The sequence below is a fragment of the Xenia sp. Carnegie-2017 genome, unplaced genomic scaffold, assembly GCF_021976095.1.
Source record: "Xenia sp. Carnegie-2017 unplaced genomic scaffold, XeniaSp_v1 HiC_scaffold_21, whole genome shotgun sequence".
NCBI lineage: Eukaryota > Metazoa > Cnidaria > Anthozoa > Malacalcyonacea > Xeniidae > Xenia > Xenia sp. Carnegie-2017.
The window spans coordinates 420,148-441,978 of NW_025813484.1; the positions used below are offsets into that span (position 1 = coordinate 420,148).

Here is a 21,831-nt window from a genome sequence, read left to right on the forward strand (position 1 = left end):
ATTTTTGTTCTTAGCTTTGTCTACCTCTTAAGAAACATCTTTCGATTTTATACTATTAAGACATGGTAACTAAAAAACACTCGCCTCATATCTTAAAATAATGGATCTCGAAGCGAAAATTTCTTCCCTCAGAAGCTATGTGAAATTAAGTGCACAAAAAGATCAAAATGGCATAAAACAGAACGAGAAACCAGACAACAGTGGAACAGATGCTGAGTCTAATGGATGGTGGAGTTCAATATCTAATAAGGCACAGGAACCAGATCCATGGTTGCCTGGATTGGTAAATAAATCTTTATTTTGTACTTTTGACAATGATTATCTGTTTTTGTATTCAAGTATTAAAGATGTCCTATTTGAATACATTTGATAATTGATATTTTCTATAATTTACAAATGAATTTCTTTCAGACTAAGACACAACGAATTGTCGGGTTTTTTCTATGTTTACTGCTGGGAGTGTTTTGTTTTGGAATGGTAAGCATGCAGTTAACAGCCCTTTGCATTTCATCTTTGCAGTGTTTACTATCGTAACTTAAACTTTAGGCTGCAATGATTATTCCATTCATCATTCTTAAATCAAGAAAATTTGTTGCACTTTACACAATGGGAAGTGTATTTACCTTAGGAAGGTATGTATGTTTAACATATTGAATATGACAAATAAGTTCATCAATGGTATACATCAAATCACATCAATGTGTGCATCAACACACATCAAAGTACATTTCTTATTTAGTTTTTCTTTACTTTGGGGTCCTTATCATCACCTGAAGCATCTTCTGAGTTTGGAAAGATTGCCATTTACCACAATGTATTTTGGCTCAATGTTCACTACCTTATATGTTGCCATTTTTGTAAGTAATAATGTTGAAACAAATAAAACAAAGTGTGTTTGCCTTACCTTTCATTGCTGGCAATGTTTTTTTAGATAAAGAGTACGTTCTTAACACTAATTTGTGCTATAATTCAAGTCATCACATTGACATGGTAAGTTTAACTTTTTGTTCTTGACATGTATGTTTGCATAAATAAGTGCACCATTATCTTCAGTAATCAGAAAGTCAAAGATGGATTGGTGTGATTAATGTCAACCTATTTTAGGTACATAGTAAGTTATCTTCCTGGTGGAACAGCTGGTATGAAAATAATGTCAAGATTTTTCTCAAATGTGGCCATTAAAACAGTTTCAAAAACATTACCTGTGTAAAAATGTACATAAAAAATGAAGTAGAGATCAATGAAAGTCAAACTCTTCATTCCTCTTTTTAATTTAGGATTAAAATTGTTGGTACACATGAAACATTAAACATCAACTTGTATATTTTTAATTATATTACAGGGTAAAAGGTGTGGGAGAGTGTTGGTTAATGATCAAATAAATAATTACATAATTGTTGTCATACCTGACTTTCAAAGTTCTTAGGTGTTTCATTTTGTTAGAAGAAATCACTTAGAACCTGAGTGTAAAAGCTGGTACAGCTGTTTTTCCTTGAGATTTGCCCACAGGCATATGAAATGAGCCGTCACTCTTTTCACCATCTTCAGACTGTAAAACATGAAAGGATACACATGATAATAAAAATCTTCACTATATCAATTGAAGAATTGCAAAAAAGATACATGTATGTTTAATATAATAAAAGAGAATGAATTGCATACAAGTGATTTATAAAAATCTCCTCCTTCTGGTGCTTTTGGACTGGCTTTTTTAGCTCGTTTACTTCCTTCACTCCTGGCAGGCCATGATGGAAAGTGTGAAGGATCTACGGGACTTGGTGCTTCCTGTACATACATAACATTAAATAAAAATATTTAAAATTTTCTACAAAGCACCATAATTCAAAGAATGAAGGGCCGCTCATTGCTGAAAGAAAGTGTGTTCATTACTTTGAAAAAGTTGTGACGTAATGCTGCATCAGCCGTTATCCTTCTCTGAGGATCATATGTCAAAAAACTAAAAGAAAAAGTCATGAAGAGGTCTGGTACTTAAGCAATACTGTCTTATGACTAAATAAAGCAAAAATATTACCTGTTCAATAAATCAAAGCCATTATCTGTGAGTGTTGCTCCAAACTTGTTACGAAGATTATTGTAAGGATATTCAGAAAAAGTAATTTTCTTTACGGCTGGATGCTCGGAATATGCTGGTGGACCTGGCCATATCTTGTCACTGGGTGTTCCCAATTCTTTAAAGATTTTGTTGATTTGACTGATCTCAGTCTGACCATTAAATAATGGCTTCATTGTCAACAGTTCAGCAAAGACACAGCCTACTGACCAAATATCAATGGGCGTCCAATATTCCTGTGTTATAGAGTCAGAGGAATATAGAAGTAAATACTTTTGACAAAACATTGTACACACATTTACTTTATGCATAAAAAAGATGTATATGTTAAAAGCAAAGGTTATTGCTAGAGATAATAAATATATGTAGATGTTTCCACACATAAATTATATTTACCTTTGCTCCAAGCAAAAGTTCTGGTGCTCGATACCAGAGTGTAACAACAACTGGAGTGTAATATTTTAATGGTGAACCATATTCACGTGCTAAACCAAAATCCCCAACCTGAAAGACACAATGTACTATAATTTGAGAAGATATTAATGTTTAACTTAAAAATACTACTATAAACATTGGGAAAATGTGTGCAAGAGATGAAATTTGTGATAACATACCTTAAGAACACCTTTGTTACTAAGCAATAAGTTAGAAGTTTTAATATCTCTGTGAAGGATCCAATTATCATGGAGATGATTAACAGCACGTAGCAATTGAATCATTATTGTTTTAATCTCACCTGAAACATAGAAAAAGAAAGTATTGTTGAGTATGTATGTACACAAGGGGACATAATGTATTGTATGTACAGTTGGTTATGTAAAATGTTATTGTATGTACAGCAAGTAATGTTGAGTGCACAATAGAGGGTGGTTGTGTAATATAAAAGAAAATGTTTATCTTACCAGCAAGAAATGGGTGAGTCATTGTTTCCATCAATGCCTTTAAATCATGTTCAACAAAATCCATGACAATATAGATCTTATCCATGTTACTACCAACAACTATTTCCTATGTAATAAAATCCATAAATATTTGATATGAACTCCACAGGTGCAAAACATCCCATAAAAACAAAGCTTTGCCAGTATGTCAAGTATTGGGTAAACAATGGTCAATTCTGGAAGGATGAACTTAGGAAAAGTTGATGACTACTGACCTGTACTGTAACAATGTTAGGATGCTGAGCTTTCAACAAAGTGTTAATTTCACGCAATGAAGTTATTGGAAATCCCTCCTTTTCTTTTTCCATTTTCAATTTTTTTAATGCAACCACTTCTCCTGTAAGATACATGCAGACATTCATTGTATTGCCCTCACTTTGACAACAACTGTAATATGTCACCGTTTATTTCACCTGTTCTCTTGTCTTTTGCACGATAAACAACCCCATATGTTCCTTCTTCAATCCTATTTAACCACTGGAACTCTTCAACACTTCTACAGCCTTGGATAGCTGGAAAATAGGGTGGAAGCTTGGGAAGCTCAGGTGAACTTTCCGTTCAATCATGTCCTCAGCTTCATCATCTTGGTCACTATCTGAAGCTGAACTGACATCAGATGCTTGAACCTTTAATTAAACAATTAAACAAGAACATAGCACAAATTATTATAATCCACAGAAAGCAATTTCAACCAACCATATGAATATGCTGCGGACTTTCATCACTTTCTTCTTCAACAACTTCTTGCGAAAGACCTTTACTTTCTTTGAGACTCTGCCTAACCAGTTCCCTCATTGAGTCACTCATAATCCCCTTCTGTACTGGTTCTTTAGATACCTGTGCAGACTTTCGATGCTCTTTTGGTATCTTACTACTATCCTTAGATTCACTTTGATCCTTTGATATAGATATTTTACTGTCTTTAAAAGAGTGCCTTACATCTTTTCCATCCATTTTCTTTGTCAATTCCTTTGAACGATAGTCTTCTGTTGATTTCTTTAAATCTTTAGAACCTCTATTGTCAACAATACTCTTCTTTTCATTCCTCTGAGTTATATCCTTCCGTAAATCCATCCAATGACGATCCTCATGTTTGCTAGTTTTACCAGTTCTTATCTTCCTTGAATCATAGGACCATGGTTTATCAAAGTCAACATCATGGTATTTTTGTCCCTTCTTATCTTGACGAGTACCAAGGCTTCCCTACAAAAATGGCAACATATAAATGTCAAAAATGAATAAATAAATACTAAAATGTTTTAGAAGATAACACCTCTCTTCTACTTTCGCTGCGATTGTCATTTTTCCTTTGCTGTTCTCGTTCTCGAGTTCGATCTTTCTGTCTAATTCGAGTGTCTCTTTCACGATTTCTGTATTTCAGAAAACTTTCATCATTTTGATGCTTATCTCTTTTTCTATGATCTTTTCTACTTTTTCCTTTTCTACTAGATTTCTCAGTGATTTGTGCAAGTTCTTTGTGAATATCCTCCTGTAAATCCTCAAGATCTTCCATTGTTTTAGTGATGTAGTCACTTGATTCAAGTCTTTTTCTCTTTTCACCTGTGACATTTGTCTTTCCATCAACATTGTCATGAACATCCTTAACACTATTCATGTCTGACTTCATTTCATCATCAACACTTTCATTGTCACTTTCTTCATTTGCCTGAAGGACAGGACTGACATCATTTGAACTTGGTTTTTCATTCACTACAGAGAAGAAAATGAAATGCTTAACTGAGTTGAATAAATGCTTGTTTAATGTGAGTAAAACAATGATCGTGTGTACAATCTTAAAAAATCAACAAGAAAAGCTTCGCAAACTAAAATGTTAAACCCTCAAAATCATCCAGTACTTCAGATGATGCGACAAATGATCATGTCTGTCTGACATACCAACAACTTAGAGCAAATAACATTTACCCAAGAGATATGTTGAAATTATAATATGAAGCAATTTAAAAAATTTTACGTAAAAGATATTGAAATTGTCAAATTGATGACACAATTTTCATACACGCACAACGCACATCTCAGTGCGGAGCGTCATCAGATAGCTTTTATCTCAAATACTATGATTATGACTTTCCAACAGTTATATCAAAACCAACATATTCCTTCTTCTTTTGTGGTCGATTGCAAAATGGAAACAAAAATACTTATTTCAGTGGAATTTGAATAATTTGTAACTTACGCAGCGATTCGTCATTATCTGAACTCATTTCATAAATAACTACTCCAGGCGAGTCCCCTTCACCTTTTACAAGTTCAACATCGTTATCTTCCTCAGAAATTTCAGAAAATTCAGAAACAATACGCGCTCTTTTCTCTCGCTTTATGCCTTCATCATTGGCAGCCATCTTAAGTTTGAAAGAGGTCAGAGGGGAGGGGAGTATTAAAAATTCATGACTTCTCCTCGTTGCCCTCCACCCCCGGTTTTTTTTACCTTGTCATTGATCAAGAAGAGGAAAGAATTAACGAAGATGAAAATACAAAGAACTTGGCAACCATTACTTCTCGAAAACACAACTAGTACACAACTAGTACAAGGATTCAGGTAATTTTCAAATATGCCATCAAAAAATTTAACTGTTCTTTCGTTACCTTAAATGTCATTGATACAGAGCTCTGGACATAGGCGTAAGGGATGGGGCAGGGGCAGCTGCCCCCAACGAAGAAAGTTTAAAGATCAAAAGGTTGGGCCAACTTTTAACGTTAGTCGGGCGAAAATTCGTCGGAGCCTTCTTAGTGAGTTGGAGAAAATATTTTCTGCCCTCCAGAAACGATAGCCTATATGACTCTGGAGTTTTGTTTTGTAAGGAAATGAAGAAACAAGTACTTAGAAAGTTTGATGTAAAGTGAATATTTAACGTTAAGTAATCAAACATGGCTATAAAGTTCTGTTCTTTTCAATCATAACGACTCAGAAAGTTGTCAAATTAGTTTTTGTTTATATGCTATCTAAAGAACTTTACCTAAAATTGATCAGCACAAACAAACACAACGATGCACGTACATGTTTTATGTTTGCTAACCACAAATGTGCTCTTGTATTCCAAACTCTGACAATGTTCACGTGGATTAAACAAAGCAATACCAATACTGTATCACGTAAAATCATCAATGCTTTATTTCTTCTTATGTTTTGTCGCTGTTTTTTCATCAGAGCGTGCAGAATGTGGAGGAGAAGAATTCCTCGGTTGGACTTCCCGACGATTGATCTGGGGGTAATAAAAAAGGTGAATTTTACAACTGTTTTCATTAAAAGTGCTAATAGTTGTTCCATGAAGGAAGATATCGTTGATTTATACAAACTCACACTTTTCATTATCTTGTTTTTTAATTCCTGCGCTGTCAATGGACGACATTCGTCTTCACTTTCCTCCGTACTGCCTTCAGTTTCGTAATCATCACACGTCGTAGGAGGAACAATAGCTATCGATCCTGCAGCTATCTGAGGACCACCACCTAGAAGTCCAACAACACTCAAATCTACTCGATCCGGGTCTTGAATCTAAGAAAAATAAAAGTACGTGAACTAAAACATTTGATTTCTTTGACGAATCATTCATTACTAATATGGAAAGTATAGGTTATACTTACTTTGGCGTTTTTATACGCATGCGCTTGAAGGAGTTCATTGGTTCTTTGCTCGATTATGCCTAGATACTGAAAAATTAATTGCCATTTAATGAAATCTCTGGTGGAAATGTATATATTGACACATCTTGTTTACCTGCATCATATTTCCTTCAGTTACTCCAGCAACACCACCTAACATGTCTCTTACAGATGATTTATCACATTTGATCTTCTTGAACAATGAATCCACCCCTAGAAATTCACTAGACCTTATTCTAAAGTTCGTAAAACTTATTATGTTCTCAGGCCTCGTTCCCAGGTCTTCCTCATCTATCCCAAAAAACAGAGAAAAATTTCTAAACGCTCACTCGCACTCACTGAGTGGCTCTTAAAGATGGACACCTCATTGTCGTTCAAAAACGCCGTTTTCTTTCCACTGATTACTTCTTTTAAAATATTTAGCGAAAATCTTGCCATCGTTGGAGAAAAGACTTTCTCATTAATCAGGGAGAGCGTAATTATTATATTCACTATGTGAGTGTGAGTGACCTTTAAAATGTTGCTCACCTTCCTTTAGCTGCTCTATAATCTTATGCATTCCTTTGTAATCGCGATCACAATCTTCCCCAGTTTTAGATGCCTTGTGTAATTCATCCTCTAACTTTCTTAAAATATTCTTACGTTCCTCTTCAACATCGACGCCTTCACTTTTGAATTTATCAATATCATCTTGAGCCTTTGAAAACAATTTATTTAGTGAGTTAGGATGATAATGAAAATTGTTACCCTTCGAGGAAGAGGTGTCGGGATTTTGAGGTTAAACAGAAAAAAGCATGCATTACTGTACAATTATTACTTATTTTAGGGGCTATGGTATTAATATAAAACCTCGTAAAAATTCTCTTTTCTGAATAATGTTCAAATTCATTTTACATACCATGTTGATCTGTTCTTGCAATAATTCGATGTCGTTATTCAACTCGTTCACGTAATTAAAGAGAGCAAAATTTTTGTCTTCAACTTCCACGAATTTATTGACAAGAAGATCGATATCGTCAATATCTGTTGCTAATTTTAACTTCTCAAATGCTTCTTCATAAGACTAAACCATAGAATCAGTTGTAAAGATTGCGTTCAAATGTTGTTTCATATCGTTTAAAGAATAAAAAGATAGTATAGAAGTGTACCTCAACAGTTTCCTCGCGGTCCCCTTTATCCTTTTCTGTCTCTTTTTTTTGCTTCTGGCTAAAATCGCTATCAACAATGTCAGTGCGTTCCTCTCCTTTCACTCTCATGAATTCTTTCAGTTTCCTATCATGATCAATGATACGAATTAGTTCTTTTAGTTCCATGTTGTATTGAGCGAGATCCTTGTCCGCTTTCTCTTTGATTGCGATCATTTTTGACTGTGCTTCATCCCTGAAGAAGAAATTGTTCGCCGTTTATCAATGATTACGTGTACGCATTCATTTAAAGAAATTCACTTTATGGTTGACCTTGCGTCGTATGCAGCTGAAGACATCTCAATAATTTCACCCATTTCACGTTTTAACTCTGCCAAATTTTCTTCCAGTTTCTTGTATTCTCCGTCAAAAATCGCTCGGACTTTTCGTGCGTGATCAATCTCATCTCGAAGCTTGGAGTTTTTTGCAAGATAACTATTGAACTGAGTCGTTTTCTATACAAATACATTCAAAGCAAACATTTAAGGATTGGTATGTAGGAAGTCTTGGGTCGTAGCTACAACGCTAATTTCTTTAGATAGCCAAATCACTTTAAAAAATGTCAAACACAACTGAATATATAAATATACACCCTTCCCCCCAATTAGCGTTCGAGCTACGGCCAGGAGAAAGTCCACAGAACCATGATGTCCATAGAGTCTTAAAAAGGACAAGTCAAGATTAATTTAATCAAGGGAAGATGGGGGGAGGTAGGAGAGTAGGGAAGGAAGAATAATAATTGATACCATTGTGAATTTCATCAAGTTCACAACATTAATGTCATTTTGGTACACATAATTTTCTGGCGCCCCTAAATCTACGTCATTATAAAGAGTTTTTATATTCTTCAACTAATTTTAAAATTCTAATTAATTACTCACTTTATCAAGTCTATTTTCCATCACTCGTATCTGTTTTCCTATTTGAATGAGGATCTGATGTCGTGCATTTGTCCTACACACAAGAGAAACAAGCCTCAAAACTTTAATAACTTATATATCCAATTTAAACACATTGTTGATGATAAACCTACCCTCTCATAGTTTGTCTTTCAGAATTTTTTGATCTTTCAGCCAGTTTAATCTATGATGAATATTTTTTCAGTCATATTTTTACAAATGAGAAAAACTCTTACATCTTATACCTGTTGATCAAGGTTGCAAATAAGTTTTTTCTCCTCATTATACTGTACTTTTAAAGCTCCTAAATATGCACAGACTCTTTGATAGGACATTTTATTCTTAAAAGGTTGTAATTTTTATTATGCTTACCGTCTCTCTCTAGTAGTTTTAGAAGATAGTCAGTATTTTTGTTGTCCTAAAGACATAAAATGTCATAATGAAATAAACCTACTAGCAGTATACTCATGTAAATATTTTCTATATGATAACTCATGGATTGCTTTTTTTACAAACAATGGAATGTGTAAACAAACCTATCCTATTTAAAAAAAATCACCTTTTGATGATTCTGTTTACTACCAGCAAGCTCTAACTCCTTCTTTAATTCTTGGATTTCTTCATCAAGTTGAGCTATTTGACCTCTTTAAAAAGAAATATAGAAATTCATAATTTAAATTCATAATTGAGATATCAGAATAAAAATTATATGAGAATGAATATGAATATCTGAAACATTCAGACCTCAGTAAGGTAAGAAGTGAAAAGGCTTCACAACATGAAAAGTTTCACACATTAACTGACAAAACTGGTTGTATTTCTGCAATTAGGCAATTACTGCATTCCAATGATAACATACTGTTGTTTTCTGATGATATTCTGTGATTGTTCGCAGAATGTCCGACGTTGACCGTCCATGACACGATACTGGCGTTGAAGTTTTTCCAGTTCTTGCTCAGCTGTTTATCAAAATTTTTCAGTTGCAGATTATTTTGCAAATATATATGCAAACGTAGTGTACAATTTTATTCTCCTACCTAAGCCATCCATTTCTATATCACTCTCTACGGAGTGTCTACTGTGAATACGATGCATTGTTGGACGTTTTTGCAACCTCTAAAATCGAGTATAAAAGAAAACGATAAAGATTAAAATTTTATTAAGAAATGGAATGGATTTCTTTTGTTTATATTTGGAATTGGAACTAGATAATAGAACAATATTTTTTCACATAGATACAAAAAACCACAGTTAACATCATCCCACCTACAAACAGAGTATTGTGATTCTTTTCTTCTTCACAACTGATGTTTCGAATATTCCTTCTCAAGTTGTATATCTGCTATTGCCATGGTAACTGCTGAATGTAATAACAAATGATATTACCCGATTGTCGGGCAGGATCATAAAAGTATTTTCAGGCGTGGCCAATTTGGACAGGTTTGTGCAAGTTTAGGCAAAGTATGACGTCATTCCAATATGGCAGCCTATATTATATATTAAAAATGTGCTAGTTCGTTTTATTTCTTTGATATGTATGCTTCGTTTAGTTTCAATCGCGAGTCTTTCATATCATTTTGAAACTAGGGTATTGTTTAAATATTCCTGTTACTTTTTAAAGATGGGAGAACCGCGTTTTTTTGCAGAATATGCGAAGCAAGGTCGGGCCAAATGCAAAACTTGTAAGGAAAAAATTGAGAAGAATTATTTAAGAGTTGGTCGTTTGGTTGCTAACCATTTCAGCAACGATGGTGGTATGATGAAGGAGTGGTATCATACGAAATGTATGTTTGATAAACTGAGTAGAGCGCGTAGTACAACAGAACGAATAGAAACGACTCAAGATTTGGAAGGTTTTGATATTTTGGAAAATAGCGATCAAAAATTGATTGAAAAATACATCACTGGTAAAAAGGCGATATTTAACTTGTTGCATCTTTGTCATATACAGTAAAATCGAGTGAAGAGATTCAAATTTTACTTTATTTTTACGATCATTACCAATGTGAAGGACTTTGCCACTTTTTAAAATATACCCATTGACGTGATCTGTCCCCATGAACTTTATATTCCTTGCAGAGTTGGCCGAATCAAAGAAACATAGCCCTAAATCAAAGAAAAAGAAGCAGACAAAGTTAGCCTTTGCATTAAATGCCAGCATCTCCAAAAAAAGTAGGAAATAACAACGAAATTTAAAAAACAGAACGTTTTTCACATTAGTACAAATGTTCCGGTCTATCGTTCGCACTTTTAGGCCTTGATAAAACTGAGACAGAAAGCGTTCACAAAGGACTGAGCAACGTTGATAACTCGACAAGCTCAGTGACTCCGACATCTTTTTACCAGTTCTGCCAATTATGTGGAGATCTGTTCAATGAAACAAGTTACAAAGCAAAAACGACCATTGTAAAGAAATTTTTAATTAAAGGTCAATGTTTAATTCATCCATTCATCCTTTTGCGTTCATTTTTATATGAAATCATGTGAAAACGACAATCATAGCATGATATTTTAACGATTTGTGAACGTAGGAATATTACGTGAGAACTTGAAGACCTAAATTCTATTCTAAAACATTTAGTTAAAGAAAACGAAGGAGATATTTATCTTGTCGTCAAGCTGCTGTTACCCAGTGCTGTAAAGAGAGTTTATAATTTACAAAACAAACAACTGGTTAAATTATTCAGTCAGGTTTGTTAAAATTTGCAATGCACGTAGTGTTTACAGTTAATGTTGCATATTATATTTGTAGATTTTAGATTGTAGTTTGGAAGAAATGACTTCTGATTTGGATAAGGTTCGTTTTGAACATACATCATTAAATAATCATCTAGATAAAAGACTGAGGACTTTTTTGTTCGTTTTTTTTTTCACTATCTTTTCAAGATTCATTTTTATTTCAATTACCAAGGGTGATGTCTCAGAAACAATCAAGAATTTCTTTGAAACCAGCATCAACAAAACTCTGTTAAAGCAAAGTTGTTTGACTCTTCAAGAGGTTCATGTTGAACTCCATTTAAATGTCAGAGTGACATTTTAAATGTTTGTATTTTTTCCAATTTCCATCGTTTTCAGGTTGATGCTTTTCTTGACAAAATGAGCACGTTAACTAGAGAAGATGAACAGCAAAATGAATTGTCCAAAATGACAAGGAGGTATTCGTACATAAATTTTATCGTCAAAAATAATTCCTTCTTCTTGTGAATGAATTCTTGTTCATCTCTTTAGATGTACATCCACTGATCTCAAGTACATCATACGTTTGATAAAGCACGACTTGAAGATCAACGCTGGTGCCAAACATGTGTAGGTTAAAAGAGTTTAATATAAATATAGAAACTCTTTCATATATGATATACATCAACATAGTCTTTAATCTTCCGACACAATGACATATAGACTTGATGCTCTTCATACGGATGCTTACACCGCGTTTCACGCTTCTCACAATCTTCAAGATGTTGTTGAACGTTGTTTGAAAAAGAATGATGACGTCACTGGTGTGTCACGTGAGCTGAGCATCAATACTCGAGTCATGACACCAGTGAAACCGATGTTAGCTGAAGCATGTAAATCATTTGATTACGCCATCACGAAATGTCCAAATGGAATGTTTGCTGAGATCAAGTATGATGGTGAACGTGTACAGGTTGAAATGAATGTGTTTTAATACTTTCGTAAAAGCACTATTGCTAGTGCGCATTTAATGTACACAACGAGTTTTTTTAGAATAGACATGTTTCGACATCATGAGATGTCGAAACATGTCTATTCTAAAAAAACTCGTCGTCTATACTAAATGCGCATATTTTAATACGTTGTCAACGTGATGGTTAAATGTTTCATATTGGAGCGAATTTTGCTGAACATTTTTTTCACTGGAATTTATCGTTATTGACTTGTAGACGAATGAAGCTGTTATTGAGAGCAAGTGCTCAAAATTAGGCGAGGCCATCAATTTTTCATATGTTTTCTACAGATTCACAAGAGCGGCAATGATTTTCAGTTTTTCAGTAGGAGTTTGAAACCTGTTATTCCTCATAAGGTATTGAATTTGTTTTCACTGTTTCTTTCAAGAGAAATGATGTTAACACGTTAGTTCTCTTTTAACTATTCAAGGTTTCTGAAATCAAGGAGTTTTTACCAAAGGCTTGTCCACATGGAAATGATTTGATATTAGATAGTGAAGTACATGTTTATATATGTACGCCATTTATGTAGTATCAAGCTGTTTTAACGTGAACATCGATTTCAGGTTTTACTTGTGGATCATAAAACTGGTAATCCTTTGCCATTTGGTACACTTGGAATACACAAGGTATTCTTTATCATTCCAAATGTAGATTTGTTTTCTCTAACATAGTTTAATCAGTAAGTAATTCAAGTACTGATTTAATTATTTCTATTGCTAGAAATCAGCGTTTAAAGACGCCAATGTCTGTCTGTTTATTTTTGATTGTTTGCAATTCAACGATGAGAACCTAATGAAAAAGTGAGCGAACTTTCTTACGGTAGAATCATTTTATTATTATGTAGCTTTATGATTCTATCTCACAGACCAATGGAAGAAAGAAGAAAGCTTCTTGAACGAAATGTAAAGGAAATAAAAAATCACATTATGTTATCTGAAACTAAACTTATTCAGGTAAAATTTTAAGCCTCATGCTGAACTTTTCATATGAACGTGATTCGATTATTGTTTTCTCATTTTATATTTTCTTCAGAGTAAGGATGAGTTGTCTGATTTGATGATGCGAGCCATTAACGAAGGTCTCGAGGGACTGGTTATGAAGGATGTCAAGGTAAGATAAACTTCCACGACGAACTCAATTATTCCTATGCTCTTGTTTCCTAGAATTTGAGAATGATTTCAATGACTTGGTTTTCATTCGACTTTTTTTCTTGTCTTTCAGGGAATTTACGAACCAGGAAAGAGACATTGGCTCAAGGTATATTTGAAACACCATGTTAACATAACTATATCGTGTAACTCAATTTAACTAAGGCAGGAAAATCGACAGCGAAACCACAAATTTCCTATTTATCTCTATTTATAAGATGAAGAAAGACTATTTGGAGGAAGGGTCTATGGCAGATACCGCTGACCTTGTTGTTCTTGGCGCGTATTACGGTACTGGTAACAAAGGTTAGACTTTGAAGCTTCAAACTTTTTTGTTTGACTTGACTTTTTTTTCTGAATTGACTAAACGGGGTTTTTCTTCAAACCAAGGTGGCATGATGTCAGTATTTCTTATGGGAACGTACGATGAAATTTCAAATAGCTGGCTAACGGTGGCAAAATGTGGCAACGGTCATGATGACAAAACATTAGATGAAATAAACAAGACTCTAAAAGTTGTTAAAATTAGCAAGGTTGAGCATTTTGTACGCATGCGCTAGAGCATAAACAAGACTCTAAAAGTTGTTAAAATAAGCAAGGTTGAGCATTTTGTACGCATGCGCTAGAGCATAAACAAGACTCTAAAAGTTGTTAAAATTAGCAAGGTTGAGCATTTTGTACGCATGCGCTAGAGCATAAACAAGACTCTAAAAGTTGTTAAAATAAGCAAGGTTGAGCATTTTGTACGCATGCGCTAGAGCATAAACAAGACTCTAAAAGTTGTTAAAATTAGCAAGGTTGAGCATTTTGTACGCATGCGCTAGAGCATAAACAAGACTCTAAAAGTTGTTAAAATCAGCAAGGTTGAGCATTTTGAACGCATGCACTAGAGCAAAATTTAACTGTTTGGAAAATGACTATACGGTTTTTAAATCTTCTATTTCTTTATCTTGAATAGGACAGCACTAAGGTACCTTTGTGGTTAAATGTTCATAAAACTCTCGTTCCAGACTTTGTCGTGTTAGATCCAAAGGTTTGTTACTTAAAAGTACTCTTAAAACTACTCTCAAATCAACTCTAGAATCTCCTTTTTCTTCTAGGCAGCTCCAGTGTGGGAGATCACAGGCGCTGAGTTTAGCAAATCGACGACCCATACGGCTTATGGGATATCAATACGTTTTCCAAGGGTTACTAAAATCCGTGATGACAAGGATTGGAAAATGGCAACAAATCTCAAAGAGCTGAAGGTTATTGTTGAGAAAGAACGGAGTCTTTCTCGTATTTTTTCATGTTTTTTTCAATTCCAAAATAAATGTCATATTTTATCATAGAAACTTGTTGCAGCCTCCAAACAAACACCTGGTGTGGTAATGTAGTTCTACATGATTTTCTTCATAATGAAAACCAGAATAATTTAACTTTGTTTCGTCGTTTTGTGCTAGACTTCAAGACAAAAACATCAACATCATGTACTGACGTTATTGGCACAGGGAAAGCGCTCGGTACTGTCGACGAGACTTTAAAAGAGCACGATGGTCGAGGGGAGAAAAGAAAAAGTGACGAAGCAGAGTTAAAAACGTCAATTAAAAAGGTTTCTATTGTTTTCTGAATGCAGGACTAATTCATTTTTATGACGTTCTGATGAGAACATCAGTAAAAACGTAGTTTTTATTTAATGCTTCAGGTCAGATCAGAGAATTGCTTTAAAAAGAATCCTGTTGATATAGAAAAAGTCCCACATTGCAATCGAAAATTGCAAAAATGAAGGCAAAAGAAGAACTCACGTGGTTGGTTAAGAACGCATGCGTAAATAGTGGCAAGGAATCACATGATGTATTTGAACTGTGTTTTCTTTTCTAGAGTTTGCCTTCAATATTTTCTGGAGTCAAAGTATATATTGCAAATGATGTTGAAGATAAGAAGAAGCTGAGAAGATTTGTCATTGCGTATCCTCTTATTACGTAGTACTTTATTCATTATCCTTTTGTTACACTTTGTACATCTTCCAGTATCTCTTAATTTCCCAATCGGTCTTTTATTATCCTCTAAGTGCCCAGTCGCTCTTTCAGTATCCTCTTAATACATGCTCGCTTTTCCAAGATTTGCCATAAAGTGAACATGTATAAATCATGTAACGTTTTGTATTTTTTCAAATGACAAAGACCATGCGTTGATGTTTCCTTGACAATTTACACAGATATGACGGTGATGTTATTCCTGAATACGAAAAACATAATGCAACTCATACTATTTGTAACGAGGTGAACATTTTAGGAATTGATTCATGCCCAGACTTCTCATCGGTTATCGTTAAGAATGTGACATTGATAATTTTATTTTATAGAGTTCACCAAAAGAGAATGGAAACATCAAAATAAAGCCAAGTTGGGTGTGGAACTCGATTAAAGCAGCGAAAATGTTACCCGAGGAAGAATTTAAACCTTAGAAAGTAATTTTTGCTCTTATCAGCAATGTATTGTTGCGTGCAGCTTTTAACAGAATGAATGTATTATTTCGCAGTGATATGAGACGGTAGATTTCTATATTTTGATTCATATTTAACTAACAAGTGTAGGATAAAATGTAATATGTCTGAATCAAATGTATTTAAACTGATATAGCTAAGTATTAAAAATTGATTTAAATTTAAAGTTAGAAACATCACAGAGAATCATTTAGATAAAATCTTGTATATAAAGATCAAGGTAAGGTGACAAGCTGCTACATTTAATAACATTTTACACACTGGCATGGACAATCTGTTTAAGTGAATTCTGATAAGCCATTCTTATACTAATCGCTCGACACAACTATACTGGCAACTTTGCAGAAAAACACTTTGAAACACATTGCAAGGAAGTCTTACTCACATACAGGGCCATATAAGCAGCACTTTCCATGGCTTCTTCAATGCAAACTCAAGGTACTCCAGAAAAAATTCTTCCCAGTTGTTATAACATGCTGCAATATACAAGATTGTAAAAATGAATGTGAACATGTTTAAAAAGAACAGAATAACATGCAGACAATGAAATAAATATTTCTCACATACCTGAGCAATATAAGGATCCCGTGGTCTCGCCCTCTACAGGGTGTTTCTTCTAAATTTCATTCGTTGACCAGTCTTTATCCAAGTTATCGCTCTCTAAGTCGAATTCGAACCCTCCGTAGATCCATTGCAGTTGTTTCGGTTCACATTTAATCCGCTTTCTCACAGAAGTACTTTTATGTGCTTTCAATGCTTTATTTTATGTATACTTAACCGTGCTCAAATAAATCTCAACGGACCACAATTTTAATCTTTATGACAATCAGTGGTTTGCAAAAAAATGTAATAAATTTTTTCGTCCCATTGTTTTAACTAGTACAGGATGAATAAAAAAAGAAACTTTCGACAACAAATACTATATACGCAACAAGAAGTGCCAGCGGTCCACCGTCTATCAAATAAAATAAACTATTTATGGGGATTAATAAACGTCAAACAGTAATTTCAGCATACCATGTATGTTTGGAATTATTTAAAGCTCGTAATTTTTGTGTCCCAAATTCAAGAAAATTGAGATTCAATGACGAACTATTAGTACCAAATATTTGGCACAACAGTTGCACTCCTCGAGAGTTCACGACAAATGCATTTAGGCAATTATAAATATATAAAATAACATCACACAACAAAACAACTTATATAATTTTTTTAAGGTTAGATTGGAAAGGCAATAATTGTTTTAGTGTAAATATTTCTGCACTAAACTTGCCAGATGACGAGGAGGACTGGGACGATTGCGATGACGCATTGGATGATGTACGACTCAGTTGTGACAATTCGTTAACTTCTTGCGAGGACTGGAAACTAGATTCAAGCTTCACATAGCAATAAAGAAAAAGAAGTTAGTGAAGTCAAAATGACGAATGTGCTGAAGTTGCTGTTATCAAACGAAATATATCAAATCAAAAAAGACAAAAATATGTACCGAGGAATTGAAATGTCATGAATTGAAATGACGGTGAAAAGTCATCGTGAAAATATACCTGAATTTCAGAATGCACATCCTGTATCTTATCATGAACTCTTGGCAGAATTTTAGTGAATTCTGGAGGACTTCTTTCATCACTTGCACATCTTAAAACGATTAGTGAATGCACATAACATTAAAAATAATGACAATAATGTTTGAAGGTGAAAAATCTCTCGCGTGAAATTACTTGTTTTGTATTTGATCAGGTGCCTTTACACCATCTAGTAAATGGAGAGCCTCGTTGATTTTCGTTAATAACTCATAACGCCTCTGACCATGTACCTTTTTTAAAAAAAGTAAAATACCTTCGTGGTGATAATCATTTCACATAATCTCCAATTGTTCTCACCTTCAGATAAAACGTTTCATCGGAACTTGAAGATGAATCAGCCGCACATTCTTGGCTCCACTTTCCTCTCTTCACAACAAATCCATCGCTCAAATAAGGATTTACTGGAAAATAATGTCGATTAAAATCACGTGCTTACTGAATACAAAATTTTCAAAAAACATACATATCTCATATCATAGCACATAGGAAAAAAACTTTCTATGAATTCTTTCATACGTAAAACTTACGTCGTTTGCGAGGTTGTTGTCCTTGCGTGATAGAGAACTGGAAAGGTTTGGGTGAGCTGGAGTCTTTAACCGTCGACATTAATACACTCTGTCGAGGGGGGTATAATGTTGTTGTGGATGATGTGACGTCTGTCGTTGAACTGGGTTCGTTGTCCTGGTGTTTGTTTAGCTTTGAATTAGATCCCAGGTCCTTTTCACTGCTATCTCTCCCAGGTGAAGCACATATACGGAGCTCAACCACAGTTATACCTTCAACCCTAGAACTGACAGAGGAGAAAGTATGAGCCTTTGACATACATGTATATCACATATAATACATGTATGTACTATCTCATTCCTTATAATCCATCAAATCCATACTATACAATAAAAGTAATTAAATAACGTACCCACATTCCAGTCGAAAGGATAAATGTGTTGGTCGTCTGTTCATTCCTCCAACACAAGAGTTAAAGCATGTAAATCTAAACAATTCCTTGCGATATCCGCTATCTGCAAAATAATTTACAGCAAAATTACTAAATACCTGTGTATGTAAAGAAATTAAAGTGCTAAAATAAAATACAAGAGCAGCACATATACCATCTGGTTTCATAGCATTCAGCGGTATGAATATAGACAACCTTTTTGTCTTTGGGCAACTTTCGTATCTTGTTTGTGGATTATCACATCTCATTACATGCTCAGGATACTCTTTTAAAACAAATAAAGTCAATTCATATTAAAAGTCGTTTCATTCTCAAGTTTTAAAAAGTTAGATGAGTCTTACTTTCTGAGCACGTATTTTTATGATTTGGACAACGGACAACAATTTCGCGATAATGCTCTGGTTTTTTGTACATAAGAATACCACGAATTCCGCTACCAGACGGTGGATTGCCTAGATAAAATATTCAACATTACATTCGTCACAAATATGAGAGCAAAATACAGAAATCGATTCGATTCTTTTACCTTTTATTTTAAACATTATTGGAATGACACATTGCATCTTAACAAATAATTTTTTACGTTCTTCGACGTAGACACATGGTGTTGCTTTAGTTATTGGAAAAACTGTGGGCTCAAACTCAATACCAAAATGGTATCTTCCCGGATAATCCTTATTACTAAGAATTGGAGCCAGCTCTATTTCTTCATTTACGACAAGACTTTCCCCCTAGAAAAATAAAGAACAATTGTTATAAGGCTATGATAAATAATGTGTGAGGCAATATTTGTCATTTGTTTTTTCTGTTATGCGTGAAGAAAAAAGACAATAATGTAAGTTTAAAAGCTTAACTACTCACTACAAATTTATTGTTTCCTAAATGTTCAAATTCGTATAATAAAAATTAATGCCCAACATAAAGTTTTAATTAGAGCCATAGAATATACCAAAAGTTGTAAAATAGTTCTAAAGATAGCAAATACCATAGTGAAAGGTAAAAGTAATATAATAAGTTGATAGTTCTTAAAAGAACTGTTTTAAGTAAAGAGCACTAACCCAATAGTTCTAAAATAAATCTTAATGCACTAGGGAAGAAAGAAGAGATATGCTCCCTTTGAGGACAAAATTCCCAAACCTCTGAGATCTGGTGTAGTCTATTTATCCAAGTGTTGAAGCTGCTACGCTTCGTATGTGGGTCAAACCACACTTCATCTACACACCAGATTTTCGGAGCATTTGGCAATATCCCCCCTTTGTAGGCAACCAAGTTTCCCACCCTTCATTATCGAGCATTTTGCTCACATTAACGCAACTAGACACACCCCCAACCTAGACGACTTTAAAATAATCTCCTCTTCTAACGATTCTTATGAGCTCTCCATTCATGAGAGCTTCTAATCAATAAATACAAGCCTTCACTTAACGTGCAAGGAAGTTCCATTCCACTTAACCTCTTTTAATTTCACATTAAATTTTATTATACAATATATTGTACGAATTTGATTTCCACTCGGCAAGTCTCTCGCTACTATTTTAAATGTTCAAATTTTACTAAAGCTTAAAAAAATAGAATTGTCACAAAATTAGCTGTGTTACCCTCCATCTGATATCTACGATGTTATATCACATGGCAAAATGATCGAAGATTACTTGGCACTACTTCATCTAATTATTTTAAAGTTTCAACTTCTCACATGTTTTTTAATGTGCAACAACAGAAAATGTTTTGTTTATATTGTCACACAACATAAAACATACTGGTCTCAACCTTTATAGTTTTAATTCAAGTTCTCTTTTCCCACTACATACATAAAATATTCTTAGAATAACAACTGGTAGAAAATAGAAATACCATTTCTTACATTCAACATTGAACTTTCATCATCATGGCCATTGGTCGATGGCAAACTTTCTTTTTTTTCCTAAATTGACAAATAAATAAGATTCACAGAAATGATGCAAACTTCGTAGCCTTTTGGTTTTGGATAAAATATGAAATATCATCTTAACTTTTCTAAACTGCATCTGAGCTAAATAAATTAAACTGAATCTTTCTTTCAAAAAAATAAATCTCAACTTTCAGGGCACTTTCCTGAAAGCACACCTACATCCCTGATTGTAGAAGTATAGCTGTAAATGTACATCTTTAAAACACCACCCCCTTAACAGAAATATCTATTTTCCATCTGCTAAACCATTTGAATACTTTCTAACTATAATCAAACAATTTGATAAACATAATCACAATACAGATTTAAGTCACGGCTTACAAAATGTCTGTTACATGAAATAAATAAAGCAAGTCCATAAAAAAAACAAACCTAGCAGTATGTAATGTGGCACAAATTAGTCTACCTGAAAGTTATATTTGGTGTATGAAATTTCCACCTCATCATGATCTATAAGATAAAAAATAAAAATTTAACATCAACTTTGACTTCTCCCCCTTTCTAATGCATACATTAATCACTTTCCACTTTATCACCACATATACCACACCTAATCCTACATTGATAAAATTTTCATAAGTCCCATCTTGTTGACACTACAGAGTGCTGTGCAATTTTTCTTAACAGAAACATACATAAACAAACAGTAAAGTGATTTTGATTAGGCCACTAAAAATTAACAAGGGTAGGAAAACATTGCTTCATAAGCACTTTCAAGTCATGTTAAAAGAGCTTCCTTATGTCATGAATAAAGTAAAACATGAACATGTAAACTACATCAATGGAGACCAGTGCATGCATTAAAAGTCAAAAGCAGTGTCCATCAAATGTAATGTGGGTGGTAGTAATTATCCAAACATCCTAAATGATAAGTGCCACTTGACTTGTCAAGCCAATGAAATTGGGCAGATTGAACTAATTATTCAAAATTGTCACGTTGAGCTATCTAATCATGCATTACAATTGAACACAGATTCAAAACATAAGTGATGTTATAAGTAAATTTTGCGCACAACAACTGATCCAAAAATACAATACAAAAATACAGGCACAGAATCCAAACAGCAGAGAAACATTTACAAAACAAAAATTCTTTATATGCTTTGAAAAACATAGCCATATGTGTTCAGCAAGCTAATGACTTTTAGTATGTAAATTACAAAAGCCATTATCACAGCTGGTTATTTTTAAGAATAAAAAATTGAAACCAAACATAAATAAGCACACACAAAACTTTTCACTTTCAGAAAGACTGATAGGAAATATTAAAAGTTAAGTATATTCGAGTAATAACTTAT

General features: G+C 33.8%; 4 protein-coding genes across 11 annotated transcripts in view; 2 read left to right on the forward strand and 2 right to left on the reverse strand.

Moving 5' to 3' along the window:
- Window positions 1–1,353, forward strand: LOC124444074 (protein transport protein SFT2-like). The gene is made up of 6 exons (XM_046994656.1): window positions 1–283; window positions 412–477; window positions 547–632; window positions 740–857; window positions 932–990; window positions 1,105–1,353. The coding sequence occupies exons 1-6, from the start codon at window positions 101–103 to the stop codon at window positions 1,208–1,210; spliced, it is 618 nt and encodes a 205-aa protein (XP_046850612.1). The 5' UTR covers window positions 1–100; the 3' UTR covers window positions 1,211–1,353.
- Window positions 1,242–10,232, reverse strand: LOC124444447 (cyclin-dependent kinase 11B-like). The gene is made up of 28 exons (XM_046995068.1): window positions 9,983–10,232; window positions 9,754–9,832; window positions 9,576–9,675; window positions 9,276–9,360; window positions 9,089–9,134; window positions 8,962–9,020; window positions 8,851–8,900; window positions 8,699–8,771; window positions 8,091–8,272; window positions 7,782–8,013; window positions 7,532–7,696; window positions 7,162–7,330; window positions 6,749–6,846; window positions 6,616–6,681; window positions 6,332–6,526; window positions 6,144–6,233; window positions 5,207–5,372; window positions 4,286–4,722; window positions 3,709–4,215; window positions 3,426–3,570; window positions 3,228–3,349; window positions 2,974–3,079; window positions 2,686–2,807; window positions 2,468–2,575; window positions 2,033–2,307; window positions 1,891–1,957; window positions 1,663–1,785; window positions 1,242–1,549 (listed from the first exon to the last, which is right to left on the reverse strand). Exons 2-28 carry the CDS (start codon window positions 9,809–9,811, stop codon window positions 1,454–1,456), a joined length of 3,942 nt encoding a protein of 1,313 aa, XP_046851024.1. The 5' UTR covers window positions 9,812–9,832; window positions 9,983–10,232; the 3' UTR covers window positions 1,242–1,453.
- On the forward strand, window positions 10,161–16,207 carry LOC124444066 (DNA ligase 3-like). Of its 3 annotated transcripts, none has more exons than XM_046994639.1 (26): window positions 10,161–10,623; window positions 10,796–10,888; window positions 10,971–11,144; window positions 11,298–11,407; window positions 11,469–11,513; window positions 11,628–11,714; window positions 11,792–11,871; window positions 11,945–12,022; window positions 12,116–12,365; window positions 12,696–12,761; window positions 12,836–12,904; window positions 12,972–13,034; window positions 13,129–13,208; window positions 13,274–13,361; window positions 13,441–13,518; window positions 13,630–13,665; window positions 13,775–13,862; window positions 13,947–14,089; window positions 14,515–14,589; window positions 14,657–14,803; window positions 14,888–14,923; window positions 14,999–15,147; window positions 15,241–15,343; window positions 15,417–15,502; window positions 15,754–15,817; window positions 15,901–16,207. In XM_046994639.1, the coding sequence occupies exons 1-22, from the start codon at window positions 10,254–10,256 to the stop codon at window positions 15,077–15,079; spliced, it is 2,337 nt and encodes a 778-aa protein (XP_046850595.1). In that variant the 5' UTR covers window positions 10,161–10,253; the 3' UTR covers window positions 15,080–15,147; window positions 15,241–15,343; window positions 15,417–15,502; window positions 15,754–15,817; window positions 15,901–16,207. The 3 variants fall into 3 exon arrangements, with proteins under 3 accessions (XP_046850595.1, XP_046850594.1, XP_046850596.1); XM_046994638.1 differs by having other exon boundaries at window positions 14,888–14,918; XM_046994640.1 differs by lacking the exons at window positions 14,657–14,803; window positions 14,888–14,923; window positions 14,999–15,147; ... (2 more) ...; window positions 15,754–15,817; window positions 15,901–16,207 and adding an exon at window positions 14,156–14,353.
- LOC124444069 (cellular tumor antigen p53-like) overlaps window positions 16,080–21,831 on the reverse strand; it is an 11,589-nt gene continuing 5,837 nt past the window's right edge. For all 6 annotated transcript variants that reach the window (XM_046994647.1, XM_046994649.1, XM_046994646.1 and 3 more), the window contains 12 exons: window positions 20,940–20,983; window positions 20,447–20,506; window positions 19,109–19,313; window positions 18,924–19,034; window positions 18,737–18,847; window positions 18,544–18,646; window positions 18,155–18,417; window positions 17,925–18,028; window positions 17,763–17,857; window positions 17,589–17,679; window positions 16,609–17,420; window positions 16,080–16,517 (listed from right to left, as the gene is read on the reverse strand). In XM_046994647.1, coding sequence (XP_046850603.1) covers window positions 17,241–17,420; window positions 17,589–17,679; window positions 17,763–17,857; window positions 17,925–18,028; window positions 18,155–18,417; window positions 18,544–18,646; window positions 18,737–18,847; window positions 18,924–19,034; window positions 19,109–19,313; window positions 20,447–20,506; window positions 20,940–20,983 — 1,367 coding nt within the window. In that variant the 3' untranslated portion in view covers window positions 16,080–16,517; window positions 16,609–17,240. The remainder of the gene's footprint in view (window positions 16,518–16,608; window positions 17,421–17,588; window positions 17,680–17,762; window positions 17,858–17,924; window positions 18,029–18,154; window positions 18,418–18,543; window positions 18,647–18,736; window positions 18,848–18,923; window positions 19,035–19,108; window positions 19,314–20,446; window positions 20,507–20,939; window positions 20,984–21,831) is intronic.

Coding starts and splice junctions, on each gene's coding strand:
- LOC124444074 (XM_046994656.1), top strand. CDS start 101: ATGGATCTCGAAGCGAAAATTTCTTCCCTCAGAAGCTATGTGAAATTA. Junction 478..546: donor GAGTGTTTTGTTTTGGAATG/GTAAGCATGCAG, acceptor CTTAAACTTTAG/GCTGCAATGATTATTCCATT. Junction 858..931: donor CCTTATATGTTGCCATTTTT/GTAAGTAATAAT, acceptor ATGTTTTTTTAG/ATAAAGAGTACGTTCTTAAC.
- LOC124444447 (XM_046995068.1), bottom strand. CDS start 9,811: ATGCATCGTATTCACAGTAGACACTCCGTAGAGAGTGATATAGAAATG. Junction 6,682..6,748: donor CTGAAGGAAATATGATGCAG/GTAAACAAGATG, acceptor TTAATTTTTCAG/TATCTAGGCATAATCGAGCA. Junction 1,958..2,032: donor GGCTTTGATTTATTGAACAG/GTAATATTTTTG, acceptor TTTTTCTTTTAG/TTTTTTGACATATGATCCTC.
- LOC124444066 (XM_046994638.1), top strand. CDS start 10,254: ATGCTTCGTTTAGTTTCAATCGCGAGTCTTTCATATCATTTTGAAACT. Junction 11,408..11,468: donor TGGTTAAATTATTCAGTCAG/GTTTGTTAAAAT, acceptor TTATATTTGTAG/ATTTTAGATTGTAGTTTGGA. Junction 13,035..13,128: donor GTACACTTGGAATACACAAG/GTATTCTTTATC, acceptor TTCTATTGCTAG/AAATCAGCGTTTAAAGACGC.